Below are 22807 nucleotides of genomic sequence, written 5' to 3'. Positions count from 1 at the left end.
TGCTTCGAGACTTGTTTCACATATCATATCATTATTTCATTTCTCATTTCCTTGAGCTGTTCTACATTTAATACTTGTGTTTTGTTTCATTTCGTTCAGCCCTTCTAAATTGTGTACTTGGTTCATGTATCGTTTCCTCGAACTGTTGTCATATTTTTGGCCCTCCGCTCGACCCCGTTGAGTGATCCAAAACTGAGTATCCGCCGGGGTTCCATTGAGTGGTCTGGTTCCCTGCTCCGTCTGGATTCCGTTAAGAGATCTGAAATCTCTTGTGATCCGCGATTCTGTTGAGTGGTCTGAAATCGTATCCAGCTTAGATATTATTGAGTGGTTAGATATGCATTGTACTTTGTGATTCCGTTGAGTGGTCCGAAATCGTATCCACTCGAATTCTGTTGAGAGGTCCAAAATCCCTTTTATTTTGCAATTCCGTTGAGTGCTCTGAAATCGTATCTTGGTTTGGATTCCATTGAGTGGTCCGAAATCCCATTTGGTGTTTTGGTTCCGTTGAATGGTTTGGAACCCAATGTTGATGGATTTCATTGAGTGGTCTGAAATCGCATCATTTGACTTGTTAGTTCCCTGTATTTGATTTCAGCTTCAGAGATGTAGGCTTCAGTCGAACTGTGTCGTTCTAGCCCTGCATTTCGGTGTATTGTATGTGTTATTGATGATGTGGTTATGGAATGATGTTGGTATTATAATTAGACTTGTTGATCAATATGGCTAGAGAATATGATTGTGCTTTGTCGTTTGTTCGCTGAGATCGCATGATATGCATTATGGTATATTGTTGAGACATAGTGATTTATAGGATGAATGTTTGAGTGTAGTGAAGCGGTGAACTATGAATGTCTTGATCCCTGGTTAGGGTACGTAGGCAGTCTAACGGGAGGTTAGATGCAGCCATAAAGTATACGAAAAATTACTATGCAATTAGATTCTTGAGTCAAGATTTGCCATATCCCGGAGGCGGGGTGTGTTGAGATACAGGTATTTGGTGACGTCACGTGTCGATCCTGGACATATGTTGGGATTAGGGCATGATAGTGTTTATTCCAGAAAAATGGATGATGGTTCTTTCATTTATTTAAATCTTTATGTCAACGATATGTTGAGCAGTGAATTCGAGATGAATGATCTTAGAGCTGCTAAAAAGATCCTTGGCATAGAGATCTACATGGACAGGAAAGCTAGCAATTTGTGCCTTACTCAAATGAGCTATGTGAAGAAAGTTCTGGAAAGGTTTAGTATGCTCAATGCAAGATTCCATTAGCAGTTGTTTTCGGAACTTTGCCCAACAACAGAAGATGAGGTAGAGTACATGGCTTCAGTTCCTTACGCAAATGCTATAGGATGTCTCATGTATGTTATGGTGTGCACGCGACCAGATATTTCTCATGTAGTCAGCCAATACATGGCAAATCCAGGAAATGAGCATTGGAATGCGGTAAAGTGGACTTTCAGATATCTTGCTGGCACAATTGATTGTGGGTTATTGTATGACCAAAATACAGCTTCAAGCAAGGTAGCTGGATATGTTGATTATGACCATGAAGGAGATCTAGATAAAGAAGATCCATGACTGACTATGCTTTCACATTAGGTGAATGATTGATTTCATGGAAGTCTATCCTACAGACAATTGTTGCATTGTCCACTACAGAAGCGGAATACATGACGACCACCGAAGCAGCGAAAGAAGCTTTGTGGTTGAAAGGTTTGGTTGAAGAGGTTGGTTTTAAACAGGATGTTGTTCAGCTGCAGTGTGATAGTCAAAGTGCTATAATTTTTTGCCAAGAATCAAGTATTTCATGCGAGGTCAAAACATATAGATATCCAATATCACAAGATTAGAGAGTGGATCAACTCTAAAGAAATTTGTTTGTCGAAAGTCCACACAGATGAGAATGCAACTAACATGATGACCAAGCCAATTTCACTGAGAAGTTCAGACGTTGCTTGAACTTACTATGAATCACCTCATATTGAGAAGCGGTGCGGCGCACCTCTACCTATGAAAATGGGTGCATGAAGGGTATCAGAAGAAATACCCTTGGAGATGGCATAATTTGAAGCAAAGTATCAAATATCCCAAAATCATATTCGAATCAAAGTAACAAGAAAGAAGCAAAGCATTTTTTTGGCTTCTCTAGTTTTCTTGGTTTGTTTCAAGAAATAAGGTTTTGCTTGAACAGGTGAGCGGTTTGGTTTTGTACTCTAGTTTGTGAGTAAAACCAACAAGGGTGTATTTGGGATTTTATTGGGAAATGAGGTTGAGAGTTAAAGAGTGTTCCTCTTGTATTCCACTTGTTACCTTGTTAGTGAAAAGTGAGATCTCCCTCCTGTGGACGTAGGCAAATTGCGTTGCTTCTTTCTTGTTGCTTTGCTTTTATTTTTTAAGTTATTAACTTTTTAACACACATATCTCACAATTTGTACAGAGACACATCGTGTATCACCCCGTGTATGGGTCACACTGAAAAATCTCTTGCAATGATGAGGCAAGCACACTTCAATTTTTAATATTGTATTAAGTGAGAAAATTAGGCCATAAGTTAGGCCACAAATAATGGTGCCCGGCTGGGAAAAAATTATGATGGTGATTATTCTCAAAGCCTATAAATAGACTTCTCCATCAAAGTATCAAATATCTCAAAATCATATATGAAGCAAAGCAACAAGAAAGAAGCAAAGCATTTTTTTGGCTTTTAGAGTAAAACCAACAAGGGTGTATTTGGGATTTTATTGGGAAGTGAGGTTGAGAGTTAAAGAGTGTTCCTTTTGTATTCCACTTGTTGCCTTATTAGTGGAAAGTGAGATCTCCCTCCCACGTGTACGTAGGCAAGTTGTCGAACCACGTTAAATTTCTTGCATTGTTATTTTCTCTGTTTATCTTTGCTTTAATTTGCCCATATCATCTTTACCGACTATACCGCAATCAATCCGCTTTCATTGCACAACAAATCTCCAATCAATAATTACATTCCTATTCGAATAGGGACTCACGTCAACCTATTGAATGAAATATTTTTTGATTATGGTGCCAGTGATCTATAATCCTCATCAATTCAACCTCATCTATTAAAATCAGAACAATGGTCAAGAAGAAAGTGAAATTTAGCCGCACTCAAGCTCCAGATGACATAGAAAAGGCCCGCATCTCAGCAGTGAATTCGATAACAAAGGATTTGAATGACCTGTCACCCCTGTCCCGTCACTGTTGGATCAGCAAAGTTCCTGAGCGACTACGGTGCGTGAGGAAGAAGGCCTACACACCGCAAGCAGTCTCAATAGGCCCACTCCACCATGAAAACAAAGACTTGTTATACATGGAAGAACACAAACAGAGGTACCTACAGCATTTTCTAGATCGTACTGAGAAAGAATTGGAGGTTTATGTGAAGAAAATAATGGGCCATGAAAAACAACTGCGTGGTTGTTATGAAGGAGAAGCCACTGAGTTTAGGAGTGACAAATTTGTAAGTATCATTTTGGTTGATGCCGCCTTCATCATTGAGCTCCTATTGAGGAACTTTAAGCGTTTGGAGGATGATAATGACTGGATATTCAAAAAACCATGGATGTTGCAAAATATAGCGCCTGACATGATTTTACTTGAAAATCAGCTGCCATTTTTCATTCTTGAAGATCTTTTCGCAGATGTCACTTCTAACCGGGATAATGCTGAGGACCTGCCTTCACTAGTAGAGCTTTCTTACAAGTTCTTCCAGAAGACGGTGCATTTACAGGGGAATGAAGACTACTTGAAGAACATAATTTCTTCTAGATTGGAAGTATTTGATAAGAACTTTACATCTACCATCTTTGAAGAGGTCACAAACTGAAAAGCCACTCGAAAGTACCCTAAATACACCATACGCTAAGAAACTACACCAGGCTGGAGTCAAGTTTCAGGTCAGTTCAAGCAAAAATTTGTTTGATATATCATTCAATATTGATAAAGGTATTCTGGAAATTCCACAAGTAGAAATACACGATTACACGGAGCTTACACTCCGAAATCTCCTTGTATTCGAACAATGCCATTGCATGGAGAATCACATAAGTGATTATCTTCGCATCATGGATGGTTTTGTAAACACCCCAATGGATGTAGATCTCCTTGTTGAGTACGGAATTTTTGTGAATACGCTCGGCGACAACAATAAGGTTTCTATTCTGATTAACAAACTTTGCGTTGGGGTTTCTTCGAACAACGAAAACTACTACTTTGCTGATCTTTCCAAGGAGCTGAGCAACTACTGTGGAAAGCCGTGGAACAAATCAAAGGCAAGCTTGAAACAAAAGTATTTCAACACACCTTGGGCAATGATTTCTGTCTTTGCAGCTGGTTTTCTCATCGTACTCACCATCATACAAACAGTGTGTACTATCATCTCTGTCATTAATTAGTTAAGTATATCGACAGTAAGTCTCCTTAATTCGCCGTTTTCTCCTTATCCTTTACGTAGTATTTGCTTGTTTTATATTTTCGTCTCGTTGTTCCATAGTGAGATTCATGCATGTTTGTGTTGTAGACATTTGTAAACCCTCTTGCTAATAAGAGCTGTACGGTTTGTTTTATGATTTGTGCTTAATTTCTCATCTATAAAGTATTATGTCAAAAGAGTCGTTAGAATGTCACGTGCAGGTAGCTAGGCCCATTGCAAAAGACACAATTATATATATATAGACAAACTTTCCCATCAGTATGTAATACGAAAGCTTTTGTATGTACCGGATGTTCTCTTGCGAAGATTTTTCTCTTTTTCTTGAAAATAATGCTATCATTTTCTACTTTAGTATAAAGATAACGTTGGCGGGTTAGACAATCTATTGTTAAGGGAAAAAAGTTGATAGAGATCGAACTCGTACCAGAATTTATTAGCATATTGTTTTTCATCATTACGATGAAGTGTTATTTGTCATCCAACCACATGAACTAAGAAAAGAAAGATAAATATAGGGAGTGGTGGATCTAAATTTGTTTTGGTACGTTGGATCCAAATTTTTTTAGGAGTAGTGGATCCGCAAGCGTGTGGATCTAAATTTGTTCATCGACGTAAAGTATGTACAAGATTATAGAAGTGGAGATGCTTTCTCTAATGCACATCAAGAGTTATACATGAGCAGTTAAATCATTTAACCAAATTAGATCTAACAGATCTTATTCATATATGAAACTTAAATGTGAACTTTTGATGTACACTTGAGAAAATTCATAGGAGATCCATTAGGCCCAAACCAATGTCTCTTTAAAGGTCTTCAGAATATAAGGGCTCGTAATATTTATTTTGTTTCTAATGTTTATGATCTCTCTTGAATTCCAAACTTTGTGTTACTTAGTAATACGATATACTGATATTTCTATTCACCTGTAACTTTAAGTGAGAAGTCTAAAGTTTGAATCTCACCAAATACGAATTTGAACCGCATTATTAGTGGTCCACATAATTTGAAGACAATTTTGGTTTGTACAATGATTCAAATAGAAGAATTTTAAGAATTATTTGTCTATAGGAAAGTGACATATGCTCTCACATAATTTGAACGCTCATTATTAAACTAAAATCTATTGTTGCATTAGAATTGGGAATCTGGCAGAGATGAGAAGGTCAACTTTGAAGATCATGGCTTTTTCATCGACTTCTATAGATCATATTTATCTTACATGAATAACTCACAACTATAATGTACTACGGATTTCACATGCATTACGGGTTGGAAGCCACAACTCTATGCATAAAAAAATTGTCCTTGTAACCGCATATATATCTTTTTATTGTCTCTCTCACATCACGTGAGAGAAACATATGGCAATGTAAAGAGTTGTCTCACGTTAAAAAATTTAGAAATCGTATATAAACTTATAAAATTTTGATTACTTTTCGTTGTCAATGAATTTAAGAGTGAAACTCCAATTATCCAACGATGATACTTATGAGCCTCATAGACAAATTTGGTCCCATCTGGCCCCAGAGTTGAACAATGCCAAACTGCAAAATCACAATCAGCTCAGCTATCAGGTCACGGGCAGAGTTGGTTCAACTGCAGAAATAATGGTACAAATAATACTGCAGAGTGCAGAAATTAGGGTTTATATCATTCATGTGGTCCTCCACTCCCTCATTACCAAGAGTTTAACGACCTATCTTCATCTCCAGCTTCCCAATATGCAGAAAGTGGAAACAAACGGTAGAAAATAATCATGTTTATGTACTTTGGTGCAGATTCAATCTCCATCGATTTCCTCACCCATAATAAATAATTATTAAACCAACTAATGCTTTCGCTCTACTAACAAAATGCATAACATCTATTGTGGAATTTAACGGATAAATTTACGCTGAAAAGTTTGAAAAAAAATTTAACAGGTGGATATGATTTACTTGGAAGGCAATGTATAGTGTCATTAGTGCTATAGTTTATGGTCTTCCATTTTCACTTGTATAAGTGAGAAATCTGAAGTTGTTAATTCTCGTAGATTACAAATCTGATACTAATTTATCAAGCTGACCTATTGTGTGATTTACTCCAATCCATATCGTTGTGTATAAGTACAATATACACAAATATGCATAGTTATACAGTAGGACTCTCCAGAGCTCTCCTGCAGTTGACCTCTCAGTGTTGGTTTGGATTGGCCAACCATTTTAGGTAAAACTAATTATTTTTTAGGTTGCAGTTGGGTTTGTAATTAATCAAAATTGAGTTAGTTAATGAATTAGTTCAACTAATTTGTACTTGTTTCCTAATAAGCCCCTACAATTGCATATAAACTAACAAGCAATACACACATGCAATTATGCAAGTGCAGCTTGTTATTACCAGGACCCACCCACCGACCCATTATGGGCGCCAAATTCGTGAAATGTCAAAGGAATGACCAAAGCCAGTTGTCAATAGTAAAATATCTCCCCACCGACACTGCCAATATTATACGGACTCTTTTTTCTTCTGTTTCCAGACGAGATACTTTATGAATGAGATGTTCGGACATCTTTATTTAAGTTTTTTTTATTTATTGTCGAGGCAGGGGCGTTTATCATTATCTCTAAAACTCAATTTATTCTAATTTTTGAGTTTTTCATTTTACACTTTAATTCTCAATACTTTTATTTTGTAACGCATAATGACGAACAAAGAGAGTGAATAATTGGTTTGCATGGTAGGATTAGCTAGAAGGTTCGTGTTCAATTCAATCACACCACATGCGCCGTTTAGGGTCAAGCATTTTCGTTTTTACGATCAAACTCGTCTATTGAGTCCAATATTCATGTCATACGATTACGCTATGATCCCCTATTTATAATCTACGAGTACTATAGTGACAAACTGAGAATGAGAATAACATTTGCTTTGGATAAACCATGCCAACGTTGCTTAGTGGGATTGGCCAGAAGGTTCAGGTAGAATCCAATCAATAAGAGGATCCCAAATGTCAATTAGGCATAAAAAGTTGGAGACTAGCGTTTATCAAACAAAAACAAAAGTGAAAGGTTAAAAGTTGAAAAAGCACAAAATTTCTGAAAGAGACTGTATGTGTATGTGTGGGAGGTGGGTCATGAGTCACATATTACTTGGTGCCAGATTCACGAATAATTGGTGGTGGTGGTGGTGGATCCACATATCATAGAGGAGGAAAGGAACCTGTGGGCTCCCTTCCAATTGACAGTTTGTCCACAAACCTAAAGAAGACAATATTGTTCTTTTTCCTCACCATTGTCTACAACTAGAAGACTAAAAAGCAAGCATGCGATGCTTCATAAGTATGATTATTTGTGTTAATGCATATCACATTCATATTTTTCTCAACAAAGAAAACAATGAGAGGAATCCCCAATTTTTTTTTAATTACGTAACAAGATTTGGATTGAACCACACAATAAATTTGTCAAATTGAGTCTCACTTGAAATTTTATACTTACAAGTAAAAAGCATATCACAAACATTACGTAATATCAACAGCATGAAATAGTCAATTTAGCAACAAAGAATGGGTGTTTGCAATGGCGGAACTCACCCTAGGCCACAGCCCACCCTAGCCATAGTGTACCTCTGCCCTTGGTTGCATGTTTTGAAGTTAAGAGCATTCCCACCGTTGGGTTTTGCTCGGGGGACAGGGTCCAAAACAAGGGCCCGAGGGCCGGTGGCGTCGCTCCAGCGAGGGCTAGCCCGATGGAAGGGGGAGGCCCGAGCTCCGGGCCCGTGGGGGATTGCCAGCCCGAGAGCCCGAGGTGGGCGTGACGTCAGGATGACGCCAGGGTGGCGTCAGCGCAATATTTATTTTTTTTTGTGTCAGGCGCGTGCACCCCACCCGCGCGTGGGGGCGCGTCGCCGACACAAAAATCAGAAAAAAAAAAAATCTGTCAGTTACCGTTGGGAAGCCACGTGGCTTCCCACGGTGCGTTAGATCTTAACGGTCACTTAATGTGGACCGTTAGATCTCAACGGAAAAAAAAAAATTAAGTCAGATTTAATATCCACCGCTCGATCTGAGATCAACGGTGGATATTAAAATGCTTTATAAATTAAAAAATAAATGAAAAAATAGTTTTAAAAATCTGAAAAGTTACCGTTGTGACACGTGGCACAATCTGGAGTGTTGGAATTCAAATTTTTTTATATCCAACGGCAGAGATTAATTAATTGAATAAAAATTTAAAAAAATTGTAAAAAATTCAAAAAAAATTCAAAAAAATATCTGGAAAATCTGAAAAAAATTGTAAAAAAAATTGTTTTTACTTTTCTATAAATACCTTCTCATTATCATCTACCTTACACAACAATTTCATATTTTCTCAACTACTTTCAATCACATTCCTTTCTTTGTCTCAAAGTTTGAATCCATTTTTTTTCAACAAAATGACCACTGGTGCAGGTACGAATTGGTCGCTTATTGAAGATGTTGCGTTGTGTACTAGCTGGGTTGAAGTTACTCATAGTTCGCTTACGGGTAATGAGATGCAGTTGTGAGAAATGTGGAGTCTTATTCATACCAATTTTCTTAAGAAAATTGGTGGGAAAAGAACCAAAGAATCGATATCCAGTCGTTGGAAATTACTTAGCCAATCGTTTAGTACGTGGAGAGACGCCTTGGCACAAGCTAGTAGTAATATCCAAAAAAGGCGTGTCAAATCCATGTATCAAAAGATGCCACCGCCTCCAGAATGATACTTTTTGCTCATTTTCTGTCCCTGTAAGCGCCTTGCCATGCACTTGGACAATTTTTCCACGTCCAGTGCATACAATCAATGCTTCCAATCATCCCAGGAAAGCCACGCATCTCCGCCTTCTTCAACAGTCGCTCCAAGTCCATGTGTGTAGGTTTGCAGAGGTACTCAGCGGTGTAGATAGATTCGATTGCTCCGCAAAACCTCATCAGGGACTCAAGAGTGGTTGATTTCCCCATCCTCGTTATCTCATCCACTTGGTCTGCAGATGCTCCATATGCAAGCATCCGCAAGGCAGCGGTAATTTTTTGCTCAGGCAGTAGACCCATAACACCAAAAGCATCTTTTTTTTGCACAAAATAAGAATCATGGTTGCAAACAGCAATCATGATTTTGTTGAACAAATGTCGTTCCATTCTAAAACGACGTCTAAAGTACGTATCAGGGAATGCACTATTAGGAACAAAATAATCATCCAAGAGTTCCATACCTCGTCGTTGCTTGCTTCTATCAAGGTTTCCGAAACGGCTGGGTCTGCAGATCTGAGTCGCAACTTGGATGACTCGACGGGAATGTGAGGCTCTGCCCTTTCTTACTTCGTCATTTCTCATTTGACGCTCCTCATCCTCTTCCCTCTCATTTCTTACCCCCTGATGATTGAACATTGCTTCTGATTCGTTAAACAATTCTTCCTCTTCCTGATTGAATTCCCACATCATCCTTGAGGAAGAAGAAGAAGACATTGTAAGAAAGAAACAGAAACTATGAATAATGATACAGATTTTTGTGAATAAGGAAACAGAAACTATGAATAATGATAGAGATCTTGAGAATTTTGGTGTGAGATTTGTGAGGATGGATGATGGATTATATAGAGGATTCAGAAAGGATTAGGTTGTGCATAATGTCACGTGGCATGCCGTCATTCATTACAAATCTGATGAAAATCTATCCTCAAAGATTGTGAACAGATTATGACACGTGGTATGCCGTCATTCGTTAAAAATCTGATGGAAATCTATCCTCAAAGAATTGTGAATAGATTATGACACGTGGCGCGACGTGATTGGTTAATAATCTTATCAGAAATCCATCACCAATAATTGTATTATTTTGTATTATTTAATAATACTTCGGATAATGATACGTGACGCAACGAGAACAATTAAAAATCTTATCCGATATTACAATTAAAATTATTTTGTATTATTTTATAAATAAATAAAATACTAATATTTTATTGACTATTGTCAGGGCTATTGAAGTGTAACGGTGGAGATGCAAATTCTATTGCCAAGGCTACTTACTGTTCATTAAGGGTAATTACTGTTCATTAGGTGGATTGAATAGTGCATTGCCAGGGGAGGGCTCCAACGCTGGAGTTGCTCTAAGAATTCACCGTAAAACCAAATGACAATTTGATGAATAACCCAACTGCTTGCAAGTATATGCAAAGTCCCATTTTTTTCGAATGTAAAATTCAATCTCAATATATTTTATGGAATCACTTAACAAAAGAAAATTTAAGCCATGGGTTTACGACATTTTTGTATTTCTCTCTCCTAGTCCGTACTTGCATAAAAGAGTCGTCAAAAGTGGCATGGGAGGTCGTTTTCAGTTAATTCTCGTTGCTTTCTTTTGACACCTCCAAGCTTGTTTGGACTATTGTCTATCGTATATGTCGCAGGTCTTGCTTATCCACGACTTAATCATCCTTACAATCTCGAACTTTCTTTTATCTTAGATTATAAGTCCAACTATGTCCAAATTTGGATCCGCGTTAAAAATGGTTGGAAATAACATGAGAAAGCATACAAACCAAAACTGTACTCAACCTAAGTAGGAGTGGACACGATTCAGTTTGGAGGAAAACAAGCGACTATTAAGTACGCATATTTTGTGTTTTATTCATCTATATACATACGAGTATTTCTTTGCTCCTTACAAGCTAATGACAAACTGACACATATGCAAAACTAACCTATCATAATCACAAGGAAAAGCTTACGCACCCCCGTCAAACTGTGATTTGTCTGTCTGAGAAAACATAACTCACAAACCTAAAAAGGACCGTAACATTCCAACGATCCAAGCAACTTAAGAATCAAACAACTATAGCCTTGTGATGTTAAATAGACGACCAAACATGCTTTGCATCATATACATATTGTTATCAAATCGAATGAATTAAATTTTGTTCTCAAAACAAATATCAAAGATATCTTGTTCATGGTAAAAAAAATAAAAAATAAAAAAAAAGTCCAGAAAATCTACTATTACAAAACAAAAAAAGATCACAAATCGATTTTATGTATATCCGAGCATTCAAAGTCCCCGCCAACAAATGACTGATCTCATAATTTCAGTCCCACTCCTCCCCCACCATCAATGCACAACAGGTTTAGTACATTCAAGCAAGATATTAAAGAAAGCCAGAAAATAGCATACAGAATTAACAAAGAGGAGTCATTTTATAGGCAGGCAAATGAGGATCACAAAAATCAGTATGGAGCGTAGTAGTACCCGGCCGGTGGCGGCATCCCCATTCCATTCACCGGAGGCATTCCGTAGGGTTGCATTGCCATAGGAGCTGCTCCGTAGTATCCGGTCCCGCTGATTTTCTGTAAGCTGCCTTGCCCCTGCATTCCTTCCTTGGCATACTGATTCCACAGCTGCTGCTCCTGCATAAGCAAATGCTGCTTCTTCTCCAGATCCGCCATTTGCACATAGGATGGTGGCGGAACGGTTAATGATGCAGCGAATGGGTCCTGATTCACCGCCTGGACTGTCCCGTCTGGGGCGGGAAGAGCTAACACCTGTGTTGCGCTCTTGCCCGGCCCAGGCAATGCTACACTACTGGCACTACCACCAGTCAATTGGGCAGTACTCACATGCTGCCTCACGATGCCCTGATCATACATACCGTCCAACAACAATGGATCCATCCCACCACCAAGATTTTGCTTCTGCCTAGATAAATTACTCGCTGTTTCCACCAACGCCAGTTCCCAATCCGCCTTCCCAGGTTCTGCAGCTGGAGTCTGCCAAGCCGAGGTGACTTGGGGCTGCCCGTCTGATGGGAAAGCTTCCCAGGATCCATTAGCACTTCCACCACCACCAGGACCGGCAAACAGGGCCAAAGCCAACTGATTACCCTGCGCATCAGCTGAAACCCCATTATCCCTCAAATCCACCAAATCCCCTACCACTTCCTGCTTCACCTCCGCCTTCTCCACAACCTCAGGTGGCGGCGGTGGAGTGAAACTCTCCGGCGCGGGCAGAGCCTTAATCTCATTCATATCGGGTTGGGGCTCCTCCTCAACTGGAGCCACAGGAGCAGGCTCCACCTTCCTCTCCGGACTCTTGGTTCCCTTGGACCTGTCCCTCACAAACTCCTCCAATGTCTCCAGCAACTTGCTCCCAATCCTTTGCACCTCCGGATACTCCGACGACCGCGCCAAACCCAAATCCTTACACCAACCATAGAACCCAACCAGCTCATCAATCTGCTTCGCCGCACTTGCATAAGCATCAAAAGCCTTAACGCAATCCGGATACTCCATATCAAAAAACTTATCCAGCAAAACCGCCAAAACCTCACAAATGTCAGCATACAGCTGAAAGCTCTCCTTCACCACCGGGTAAACCGCCACCAGAACCAACCGACTGCTCTTAGCCAACCCGGTGGGCCGCGTCGCCAAGAACCGATCCAACAGCCTCTGCAAATGACCCATTTTCGCGAAAATTCGCTCCGGCTTCATCTCCCTCAATGGGGTCACGCTCACAATTCTCTTCTCATCTCGCCCGTTTCGACTCACCGAGTCATTCATATCGCCGTACGACCTCGACCTCCTCATCCCTCCTCCATTTTCATAATCGCGATCTCGCTCTCCTCCGTACTCATACTCGTAATTTCTCGGCGGCGGAGACCTGAAATTCGAAGCCCCGCCATACGAACCACCAGAGCTCTGTCGATCTCCCGCACCAAGACCGCCGCCTCCGCCGCCGCTCTTCCTCTCGAACAGCATCATCTCGAGCCTCTGATCCAAGTACAGAGCATAAGTCCTCACAAAGGCAGAGTGGTCCCACGAGCTCGAGTGCGCCTCGTCCCTGAAATCCGATAGGTTCAGGAGGCGGGTCCCCCTCCGAGTCGCGTACACGATCTCGTCCCCGAGCACCGGGTCGCCGTCGTTCAGGAGGCGGTGGACCAGCATCAACGCCTTGAGCGCCACGATCCAGTCGCGCGTCTTCCCCAGACGCTTCGACACCGCCGACACGCACGCGTGGACGTAACCCCTGGACGACGAAGTCAGCATCAGTATCTCGCGGACGTGCTTCTCGCTGGCCGGCTCGTCCTCGTGCGACGTCGCTTTGACGATGGCGACCTCGAGGTCCGGGGCCAAGTTGCTGGCGACCTTGGCGATGCCGATGCTCGTCTGATCCTTGACGGCTCCGATTGCTTTCCGGATCGTGCTCGGCGCCATCCCCGCCGTCGATCTGATTCGCTTCCGATTTAATATACCGCGCGGGCTGAGATTCAATGGAAATGACGAAACGGTTCACTTGGTTGAATTAATCTGGAGGAAGGTTGAGTTTCTAAAAATAGAAAGGGGAGTACATTTTGGTTATTTACCGTCGACGTCGGAGTCTCTAGATCTGCGGCGTGGACAGTCCGGCGAGTCGGATCTCGGAGCAGCCGACGACCAATCAAATTTCTCGTGTTTTTTGGTTGGATTTGTTTGCTCTCTGTTTGTCTGGAACAAGAGAGAGAGTGAGAAAAAGTTGAATTTAAATAGTGGATTGGAGTCAGTGACGTGGAGGGCGGGAAGCCGTCGATTATATCTGAGATCTGGGATCTAGATGGGAACCTGGGAGAGACTGGCGGTAGTGTCGGGCGGCGTGTCTGAAAAAATTATGACACGTGTGAGCGTGTTTGTATGAATGGGTTCGGATGGGGTGGAGCACGACCTATTTTAGTAAAAGGAGGCGCGACTGAGCGTACGGGTTACGGAGATACCTACTTGATTGATACAGACTTCCTAAAGTAAACTAATAAATATTTACCTTCAAAAATGTGTAAACTTGGGAAAGGATCCTCTTCCTTCCACTAAATTCATCCAACCACTTAATTTAGATTTTTAAAATTTAATTTAAAGATTAAAATTATTATAATTTTTACATAGATTTTCTGTTGTAAGGTTGAATCAAATTTCAAATATTCAAATTGATTAATTGATTAGACAGATTTAATAGAATGAATTCGAGAGGATCCATTTCCACACTTATATTCAAGTCCAAAAAATCCGATTGTTTCAAATCAAGTCCAGTTTTATTTAATTTGTTATTATACCCATTTTGTCCTTTAAAGTAAAAATAAAAATCGATTTAAATTTTTATATGGCTTTATCTACCCACTTCCTAATAACAAATATTTTAAAAACTATATACTACAAATATGATAAGTTTATCAAAAATTAAAAATTCTGGGAGGTAAGGAACCTGTGATATTGATATATAATTAAGGATCTATACTATAGGTATATCATAAAGAAGAAAAACATGTGAGGTAGGTTATAAACAAAAACCTATTATATAGGTAGATATGCAAAAGTATTGTCTACCTCCATGTATACCTATGATATAGGAAGGCAAATACTTTATACTTAGAAAGCAGATATACTCTACAAACTATGAGCAAAAACCTCTGGTACAAGTTGATAAACATTTAATTTGAGATAAATTATTATAAACATGTGATATAGGTAGATAAATTAGTATTAATCTATAATATAGAGAGTATATAAAAAAATTAAAATAAAAAAAAGGGTTTTTTAACTTTAGTCCTTCAAGAAGATTGAAATTTGATAAAAACCTTGTGACATCCCACATTGCCCAGGGGAGTGATCCTTAAATGTATATTGTCATCTCTACCTAGCACAAGGCCTTTTGAGAGCTCACTGGCTTCGGGTTCCGTAGGAACTCCAAAGTTAAGCGAGAAGAGGGTTAGAGCAATCTCATGATGGGTGACCCATTGGGAAGTTGCTCGTGAGTTCCCAAAAACAAAACCATGAGGGAATGGTAAGCCCAAAGCGGACAATATCGTGCTACGGTGGTGGAGCGGGGCCGGGAAGTGATCCGTCCCGAGCCGGGATGTGACAATTTGGTATCAGAGCTTAACCCTGGTCGTGGTGTGCCGACAAGGACGTTGGGCCCCTAAGGGGGGTGGATTGTGACATCCCACATCGCCCAGGGGAATGATCCTTAAATGTATATTCTCATCTCTACCTAGCACGAGGCCTTTTGGGAGCTCACTGACTTCGAGTTCCGTAGGAACTCCGAAGTTAAGCGAGAAGGGGGCTAGAGCAATCCCATAATGGGTGACCCACTGGGAAGTTGCTCATGAGTTCTGCTCGTGAGTTCCAAAAAACAAAACTGTGAGGGAATGGTAAGCCCAAAGCGGACAATATCGTGTTACGGTGGTGGAACGGACCGGGGAAGTGATACACCCCGAGCGGGGATGTGACAAACCTGATGTTAGATTACATATTGATTATAGTCCCTTGATGTATCCTTAATTCAAAATAATTAATGTGTTTTTTATTCAATGTCTCCCATTAAATATTTAAATTCATTAATACACATATTTTAATTTATTTTTTGCCCCTTTTTTTATTTTAATTTATTAGTTTTATTTAGCATTCTTCAAACTTGAAAAACTCAAATAGGGTACCTAAATGTTAATACCGAAAGGTTAGTATCGAAATGTATTATGTTGAATTAACGTACCAAAATTTAATACCGAAATGTATTATATTGAATTAATGTACCTAAATGTTTGTATTGAAATGTATGTACCGAAATATGTGTACTTAAATGTGCACCTAAATGTATGCATTATGAATTTAATATACCTAAATGAAGAAGACAAAATACATCGAAATATATTGTATAACAAAAACTAGTTTATCTAATGTTTACAACAAAATATATTACGATGAATGCAATAAAAATTAGAACTATAATGAAATATAATTAAGACATTAAAATTAGGAAGAAAAAGAGAAATAGTTAAAACATCAAAATATAATTAATAAATGAGGTGATTAATGTGTCAAGGGACTAAAATAAGATTTTGATCTTACTATGGTTTTAGTCTGCAATCATCTTTGCCAATGATTAAAATGAAGTTTCCTATAAATAAAAAATCCTATAATACAGGTAGATAAACACCAACAAAACCAAGTGTGGCATTCGGATCACCTTCTCATCCCTCGTAATCACCCCAAAATCACCCAACCTATAATTCTTATGAGAGAGTTTTAAGTTATTAACGGATTAGTTCAAATCCTATAATTAAGGAATCCGTCCAACTATTAATCCTAAAGTTAAGTGATTATGTGCATTTACATATATAATAATTTATAATCTTAAGGGTATATTGATATGCAAAAGTAACAATGCATATGTGTAATCCTAGTCACCGGACCTATTTCACAGACTATTTCCAATTGTGGCTCATAAAATTGGATCTATATCAAGTTTCCTCCAAATACATTCCCTCATTTACCCTATATTTTCCATTTTTTACTCACTAATCCAAATAAATATTTCGTTTACGATTTTGTTATGACTTAAGGTTTAAATTGCTTTTATATTCAAATTCTTTTTTGGCTAAAGTTGAATCTAAAACCTCTCACTTTTAAGTAAAGAGAATTATCACCCTCTCTTATTTTGTGTAAATAATATCATTTGTTAAAAAAAAAAAATTACCTTTATGTTTCTTAAAAACAAAAGTTGTGTTTATGTTATGCTGATAATTAAAGTATTAAAATGAGAATTATAGGGTAATATTAAATATAATGAGTTAGTCGCAGATGTGGCGTCCTGATTAATTAATAAATATAAGTTGATATTGGTGGACAACTAACCTTCTTTTGTGGTTAGTTAAATGTTTTTTATTTTCGAAATCTTGATTGTGCTTTTGTTATAATAAGAAAAAGAATAAAAACAAATTTAGTGGTCTTTCTTTTTCTTGAAAATTACAAGACATCTAACAATTAGAGTTTTATTTTAAGTACTTTTATTTTATTTTATAAAGCTATGACAAACGTCCAATTAAACGTTCCATTCAAAAGGAAAGGCTTGAGCTTAATTTATGAATTAATGGATGTAAGGAAAATATACAGGGATTTTATTTCTTAAACTCCAAAATCAAAACGAGTTCTTTATTCAGCGTTTTACTTTTGGTTTTTGTTTCTATATAAGTAAATAAGTGGAGCAACTGATAAGAAGGTCGCGTGGCCTAATGGATAAGGCGCTCGCCTCCGGAGCGGGAGATTGTGGGTTCGAGTCCCACCGTGATCGATTGATTTTTTTAATTTCTTTTAACTTTTTTGGAAGTTTTTGATTGGTACAGACAACACATAGTATCACTTCCGGATTTGAATGTTTGTTTTTGCTTTGCTCAAAACAAGAGATTTATTTTTATTGCTACCGTGTAATAAATTCCTCTTTTTTTTTATTGTGCTTTGATATATGTTTTGAATTTTTTTTTTTTATTTGGGGGGTGGTGTTGGGAATGAAAAATAATAAGAAGATACATGCACATAAGGCTAACATTTTTACTTTATAAGTGATTTTCATACGCTCGATTTCATTTGCATTCATTGCTTGTCTCTTATAAACGGGTTCTCTTGACCGCAGATACTTGTTCCATTTTGATAATTCTATCGGAGAAATCATTGATTATATGAGGCCAAGGATCAGGCTCAACAGAAAAAAAGCCAATATACGTCTATTTCAAGAACACTAAACCTTCCACTGGTGAGCCCCCCTCAGCTCATTTCTTTTTTGTTGTAGGCCCTAATCCAAACATATGTTGCTCCCAAAGTTGTGGTTGTAATAATTCTTGCATTGTTTTTAGATACCTTGATGTCTGCAATAGATGAGGAAAATAGGGACGAAGATGATTTTGTTCACATTTCATACAGCGGATCGAGAAGAGAGGAAGGAGCCTGTGGATCCAATGAATAGCAAGAAAGTGTAAGCTATCGGAGCTTCGACTCAACGATCTGACCTGCTTAGTCAATATAGTTTGTTCTGGTCTTGGTATCAAATGGTGCTGTAAGTATTTAGTTTTGTGACACGTCTGGAGACTTTTATAATGCACGGAGTTGGACAATGTTATGTATCATCACAGCAGCTGCACTTCCAATTGAGATTCCCGCGATCCTCCTAACACGCTTCCTGTTACGTTCCCCAGAGGAGCCAACACTGGAGACTTCAACAATATGTTTCACAAAACAATGAACAGATTAAGCACAACTCGAGAAATCTTTGCATGCAACGAGCATACACAGTGCTCTTTTAATTTGAACGCGCAATCAGGAGCGTTGTGTAAAAAAGCCGTTGTATGTAAAAGCTTCTCTGTTGTTGAAAATGCAGAAGATTATGAGAACCTTGATGAGCATGGAATGCAGCAAGTGCCTTCCTCCCACAAGAAATGGGTGTCCATGATTGTGTTCTACACGTTTGTCTTGAAAGATTTTACCAATGCTCTCTTTTATCGGAGTGATATTCTACTTAAACTAATCTAAATTGCAGGAAGAGATTTAAACTTAGATGCATAAAGGTATCCGCTCTAGGCTCTAACCAATATGACTACTTATGCGTCTACAACCTAAAAATAAGTTAAAAGAGAGAATTGAATCTGTAATGTGAACGCAACTGCAAACTACCAATGTTTATTTGGTCTTTATCTTCACAAATTATATTTGATGATGTTGGAATGGTAAAATTAGTATTAGGAATTTAGGCTAATGACTTTGTGGACCTATAGTTGGTGAAGGACGTTCGTGTTGCTTGAGGAAATCTACATGGAAGAAGCTTTTACGTGGCTTTGGATTTGGATATGGGCTTCTTAATCATCAGTTGGTTCGCGAGGGCTGTGACAACGGGCCACAACTTTATGAAATGGATTTTTGTTTGATGGGCTAATCCCAAAATCCAAACGTAATTTCCTTCTTCTTCTTCTTTTTTTTTTTTTTTTTTTTTTTTTTTTTTGAAGTTTTAAACTTTGGCAATGATGAATTCGAACTTGAGACGTTTTTCAATATTACAAAATCAACAAAACTTGTGTGTCTGTGCCATGGGTACATTGTATACCTCATTGTGAACCCATATTTGATTGTACAAATGTCATGATTAAACAGCTTATTTTCTAAAATATTATTCAAGACATATTTACAAAATTTTAATCATATTAGAGATCAATAGTCATCCCGACTCCACCACATGTATTAAATAAATTAACAATTTTCTTAAAAATATCATAAGTCATCTATAAATATCAAATATATCAAGTGATTAAAAGAAATGCGACTCGTAACATAAAAGATGACAGTAAAACATATGCGAGTTATGGATATTCGCCAAGCAAGTGAACCCTTTTGGGCACTCAAGTCCAACATACGAACAAAGTTACAAACCATGGCCAGCGGCAACTTTTTTTAAATAGTTCGCAAGTGATCCTTCATCACAGTGATGGAAATAGGTTGAGTTCTTGTATGACGCCGTAGATTCGAACCTCATTTGGTGGTTAATCTAACATCTAATATAACAAAATCTACATTTGATCATAATAATAAAATAAATAAATAATAACTCTTTTTAAATAGTTCATGCACATGAGTTTAATTAGTTAATACTTTTTGATAACTTATACATATACATGTCGGGAAAAAAACCATCAAACACATGTTGATGCATGCATGAATGATTCAAACAATCCCCTTGACCTTGTTAATCATTCAAATTATTTTATTAACTACTAAGTACAAAGATCCTCTAGCTGTATATAGCTTCATCTATTAAAAAAATAAGGATTCCCTGTGTCGGAGTTTTACATGTAAACCTTAAATATAAATTATCTAATAATGTGGGAACTGAAAGAATATTAATCGAGATCAACAGATTTTTGGTATATATGTTGGCTCCAAAATCCAATAACACAAGTAGTGTGATCAGTAGATGAATATATATTACTGCATGATCTAGGGGAATGATCTTTATATGTATATTTTCATCCTTACCTAGCACTAGGTCTTTTGGGAGTTCACTAGCTTCGAGTTTCATGGGAACTTCGAAGTTAAGCGAGTAGCGCGTGAGAGCACTCCCATGATGGGTGATCCACTGAGAAGTTTTCGTCTGAGTTCCCAGAAATAAAACCGTGAGGACGTGATCGGGGGCCAAAGCAATATCGTGCTACGGTGGAAGAGCATGCCCGGAATGTGGTAGAGGCCCGGGCTGGGATGTGACAGAACAATCTGTCTCCAAATAATCAGTTGTTCTGATTTTTAAAAGCGGCGTTTTACTAAAAAGTGTTCATGGATTATAAAAGTCCATGATAATTTGTATACGTTCTAATACAAATGGCGTTTGATAAACAAGGGTTTTTTTCAAGAACACTTCTTAACAAGACGCGTCTTGTTAATTACAAGTTAAACTTTTTATGCAAGTCCAGCCTATCCCTTATTTAACCGGACCAAAATCTCATCTAAAAGAACCTAAGGCATATATGTAGAAGATATAGAAATCAGATAATGATTAATTCATTAATTAGATAACAAATTCACTATTCGTAGTCTCATAAGAGTCGAATTTGAGACATTTCACTACTAATTATAAGTAATCAGAAATACTACTAAATTGTAGTGTTAGTAATATATTATATGTACGACATCCCAGAGAGCAATGCAAGTATTGTGCTGCTAGACGAAGCGGTGGAGTGCCACACCCTAGATGGTGAGAGTCCAGTAGCCGGACTTTGATTCGTAATTACTTAGGCCAAAGTTTAATTAATTTGACCTAGATTTCCTACACCTAGACGGGGCCAACATACTCCCACCAGAACAGGGGACCAAAAATTATGGAATTGAAGACTTAGATATCCAAATATTCTCGAACCTTAGCTTACCCCGAAGAAGCCAAACGTGCTTTAGCACGCTAAACGTGAGTTTAGGGTTGCTTAATCAAACAACCAGAAAGCAGTCACTTACCTCGATCGCATGTTATTTGCAAAGTCTGTCTGGTTCAACCCTTACAAAAATAATGTTAAGAACCCACATGCGCATCACATTCATATATGCCTTTGAAGTTTGAACTTTGAAGGCAAGTAAAAGTGGGAGTAGTTTACACTATTATTCATGTTCTTATCTTTTTGAGAGGTCCCCTCATATATAGGCACCAAAAACTATCACCTAATTTAGGGACATCCAAGGTGCTTCCATTGTGGACAAAAATGTCCTTGAAGTAGCGGAGGATTTAAAAATTTTAGGAACAGAGACTACTATTGAGTAAGAACGTGAAAGTTACTAAGTATGAAAGAACAAGAATGTGAAAGTCATCATCAAGTTTTCTGATAAATTTGTACGTAAAATAAATTTAGCCTAACGCAGTTTGATATCCTAAATATGTCCCCATAATTTGTTTTTCTTGCTAAGACAAGATGCAAACACACATTACTCAACTACCATTTGCTTGTTTTGTCCAACCTCCTTGAGAAAATTTAACGAACATTTTGCCCCCACCTTAGCATTTGGGAAGAACAATGGAACCACAAATTGTTGAGTGGGGGCAGCCGCCCCCATATATTCCCTCTCTAAATCTGCCACTCTTCTCAATTATAGAGACCCATAACTCTCTGTTCAAAGTACTGATATTTTGATCATGTCCTTTTCATGACGTTCAATCTAACTAATCGAAGATCTATGTAGGATGAGGGCATTAGGATCACTACCACCAACTTGGTTTCCTCGAAGATTCGTGTAGTAGCAAACAAGCCAACCAACTTTGTCCATTTCAATCAAAATGTCAAGAGTCCAAGGTTCCTCCTCCTGTGATTTCACAATGAATGATGTGTTAGATTTGAATTTGATCGCACATTTATATACAAAATTAATATAATTAATGTTTAATATTGATATCGGATAAATAAACATTTCTCTTTAACTAGAACATAAAACCATGATAGCTGAACTCAAAATCTGAAAGAAATCAGCTAAATTTTTTGTTACAGACGCATAAAATTAATTTTCAAATAACGACATTATCTTTTTAATAGAACCCAACACATAGAATATATGAGATAATTGCTTGGAATTTTGTTTGATTTTTCTCTTTAACTTTAAGTTGAAGTCCATCGATTAATAATTAGTTTTGTCGTTTGAACTTGTACTTTGTAATTATATTCGTTTGCTAATGATCAAGTTTAATTATATCTTGCAAAGAGTCAAAAAATGTCATTTCAATGAGGGGAAGTTGGGGCACCAAGAAAGAAACCTTGTTTTTCTTTTATACATCATTTGGGGTTAAGGCCATCTCCAACCGAAAGGTCCAGAGGGCCGAAAATAGCTCGAAAGCCGTCTCCAACGAGGGCTAGGCCAGATGGCTCGTAAAATCTAAGAGGGCCCCATAGAATCTGAAAGGGCTGACCAGAAAAATCATTATAACCGACATGAATCCTTAAGTTAAAATTCAAATGCAATGGCTAACTGACGTCAGCTAGGCGTTGCATTTGTTTTTTATTTTATTTTTATAGTTTTATTATTATTTTTTATTTACAAAATTTTTCC

General features: G+C 38.0%; 1 protein-coding gene, 1 non-coding gene and 1 pseudogene across 3 annotated transcripts; 2 read left to right on the top strand and 1 right to left on the bottom strand.

Moving 5' to 3' along the window:
- The first annotated feature begins 2749 nt into the window (after positions 1-2749).
- Positions 2750-4587, top strand: LOC137734695 (UPF0481 protein At3g47200-like; annotated as a pseudogene).
- Positions 4588-11468: 6881 nt separating this feature from the next.
- On the bottom strand, positions 11469-14119 carry LOC137733792 (putative clathrin assembly protein At4g32285). 2 transcript variants are annotated; one of them, XM_068472980.2, is made up of 2 exons: positions 13795-14119; positions 11469-13706 (listed from the first exon to the last, which is right to left on the bottom strand). In XM_068472980.2, exon 2 carries the CDS (start codon positions 13658-13660, stop codon positions 11678-11680), a length of 1983 nt encoding a protein of 660 aa, XP_068329081.2. In that variant the 5' UTR covers positions 13661-13706; positions 13795-14119; the 3' UTR covers positions 11469-11677. The 2 variants fall into 2 exon arrangements, with proteins under 2 accessions (XP_068329081.2, XP_068329087.2); XM_068472986.2 differs by having other exon boundaries at positions 13810-14116.
- A 3348-nt stretch (positions 14120-17467) lies between these two features.
- Positions 17468-17540, top strand: TRNAR-CCG (transfer RNA arginine (anticodon CCG)). The gene has a single exon. It is a non-coding gene; the product is annotated as a tRNA-Arg (tRNA).
- Positions 17541-22807: the final 5267 nt, after the last annotated feature.

This window comes from Pyrus communis, chromosome 15, assembly GCF_041283825.1.
Source record: "Pyrus communis isolate YQ-2024b chromosome 15, ASM4128382v1, whole genome shotgun sequence".
In the NCBI taxonomy this organism is placed as follows: domain Eukaryota; kingdom Viridiplantae; phylum Streptophyta; class Magnoliopsida; order Rosales; family Rosaceae; genus Pyrus; species Pyrus communis.
This window is presented reverse-complemented; position numbering and strand designations above follow the sequence as displayed.

Coding starts and splice junctions, on each gene's coding strand:
- LOC137733792 (XM_068472980.2), bottom strand. CDS start 13,660: ATGGCGCCGAGCACGATCCGGAAAGCAATCGGAGCCGTCAAGGATCAG.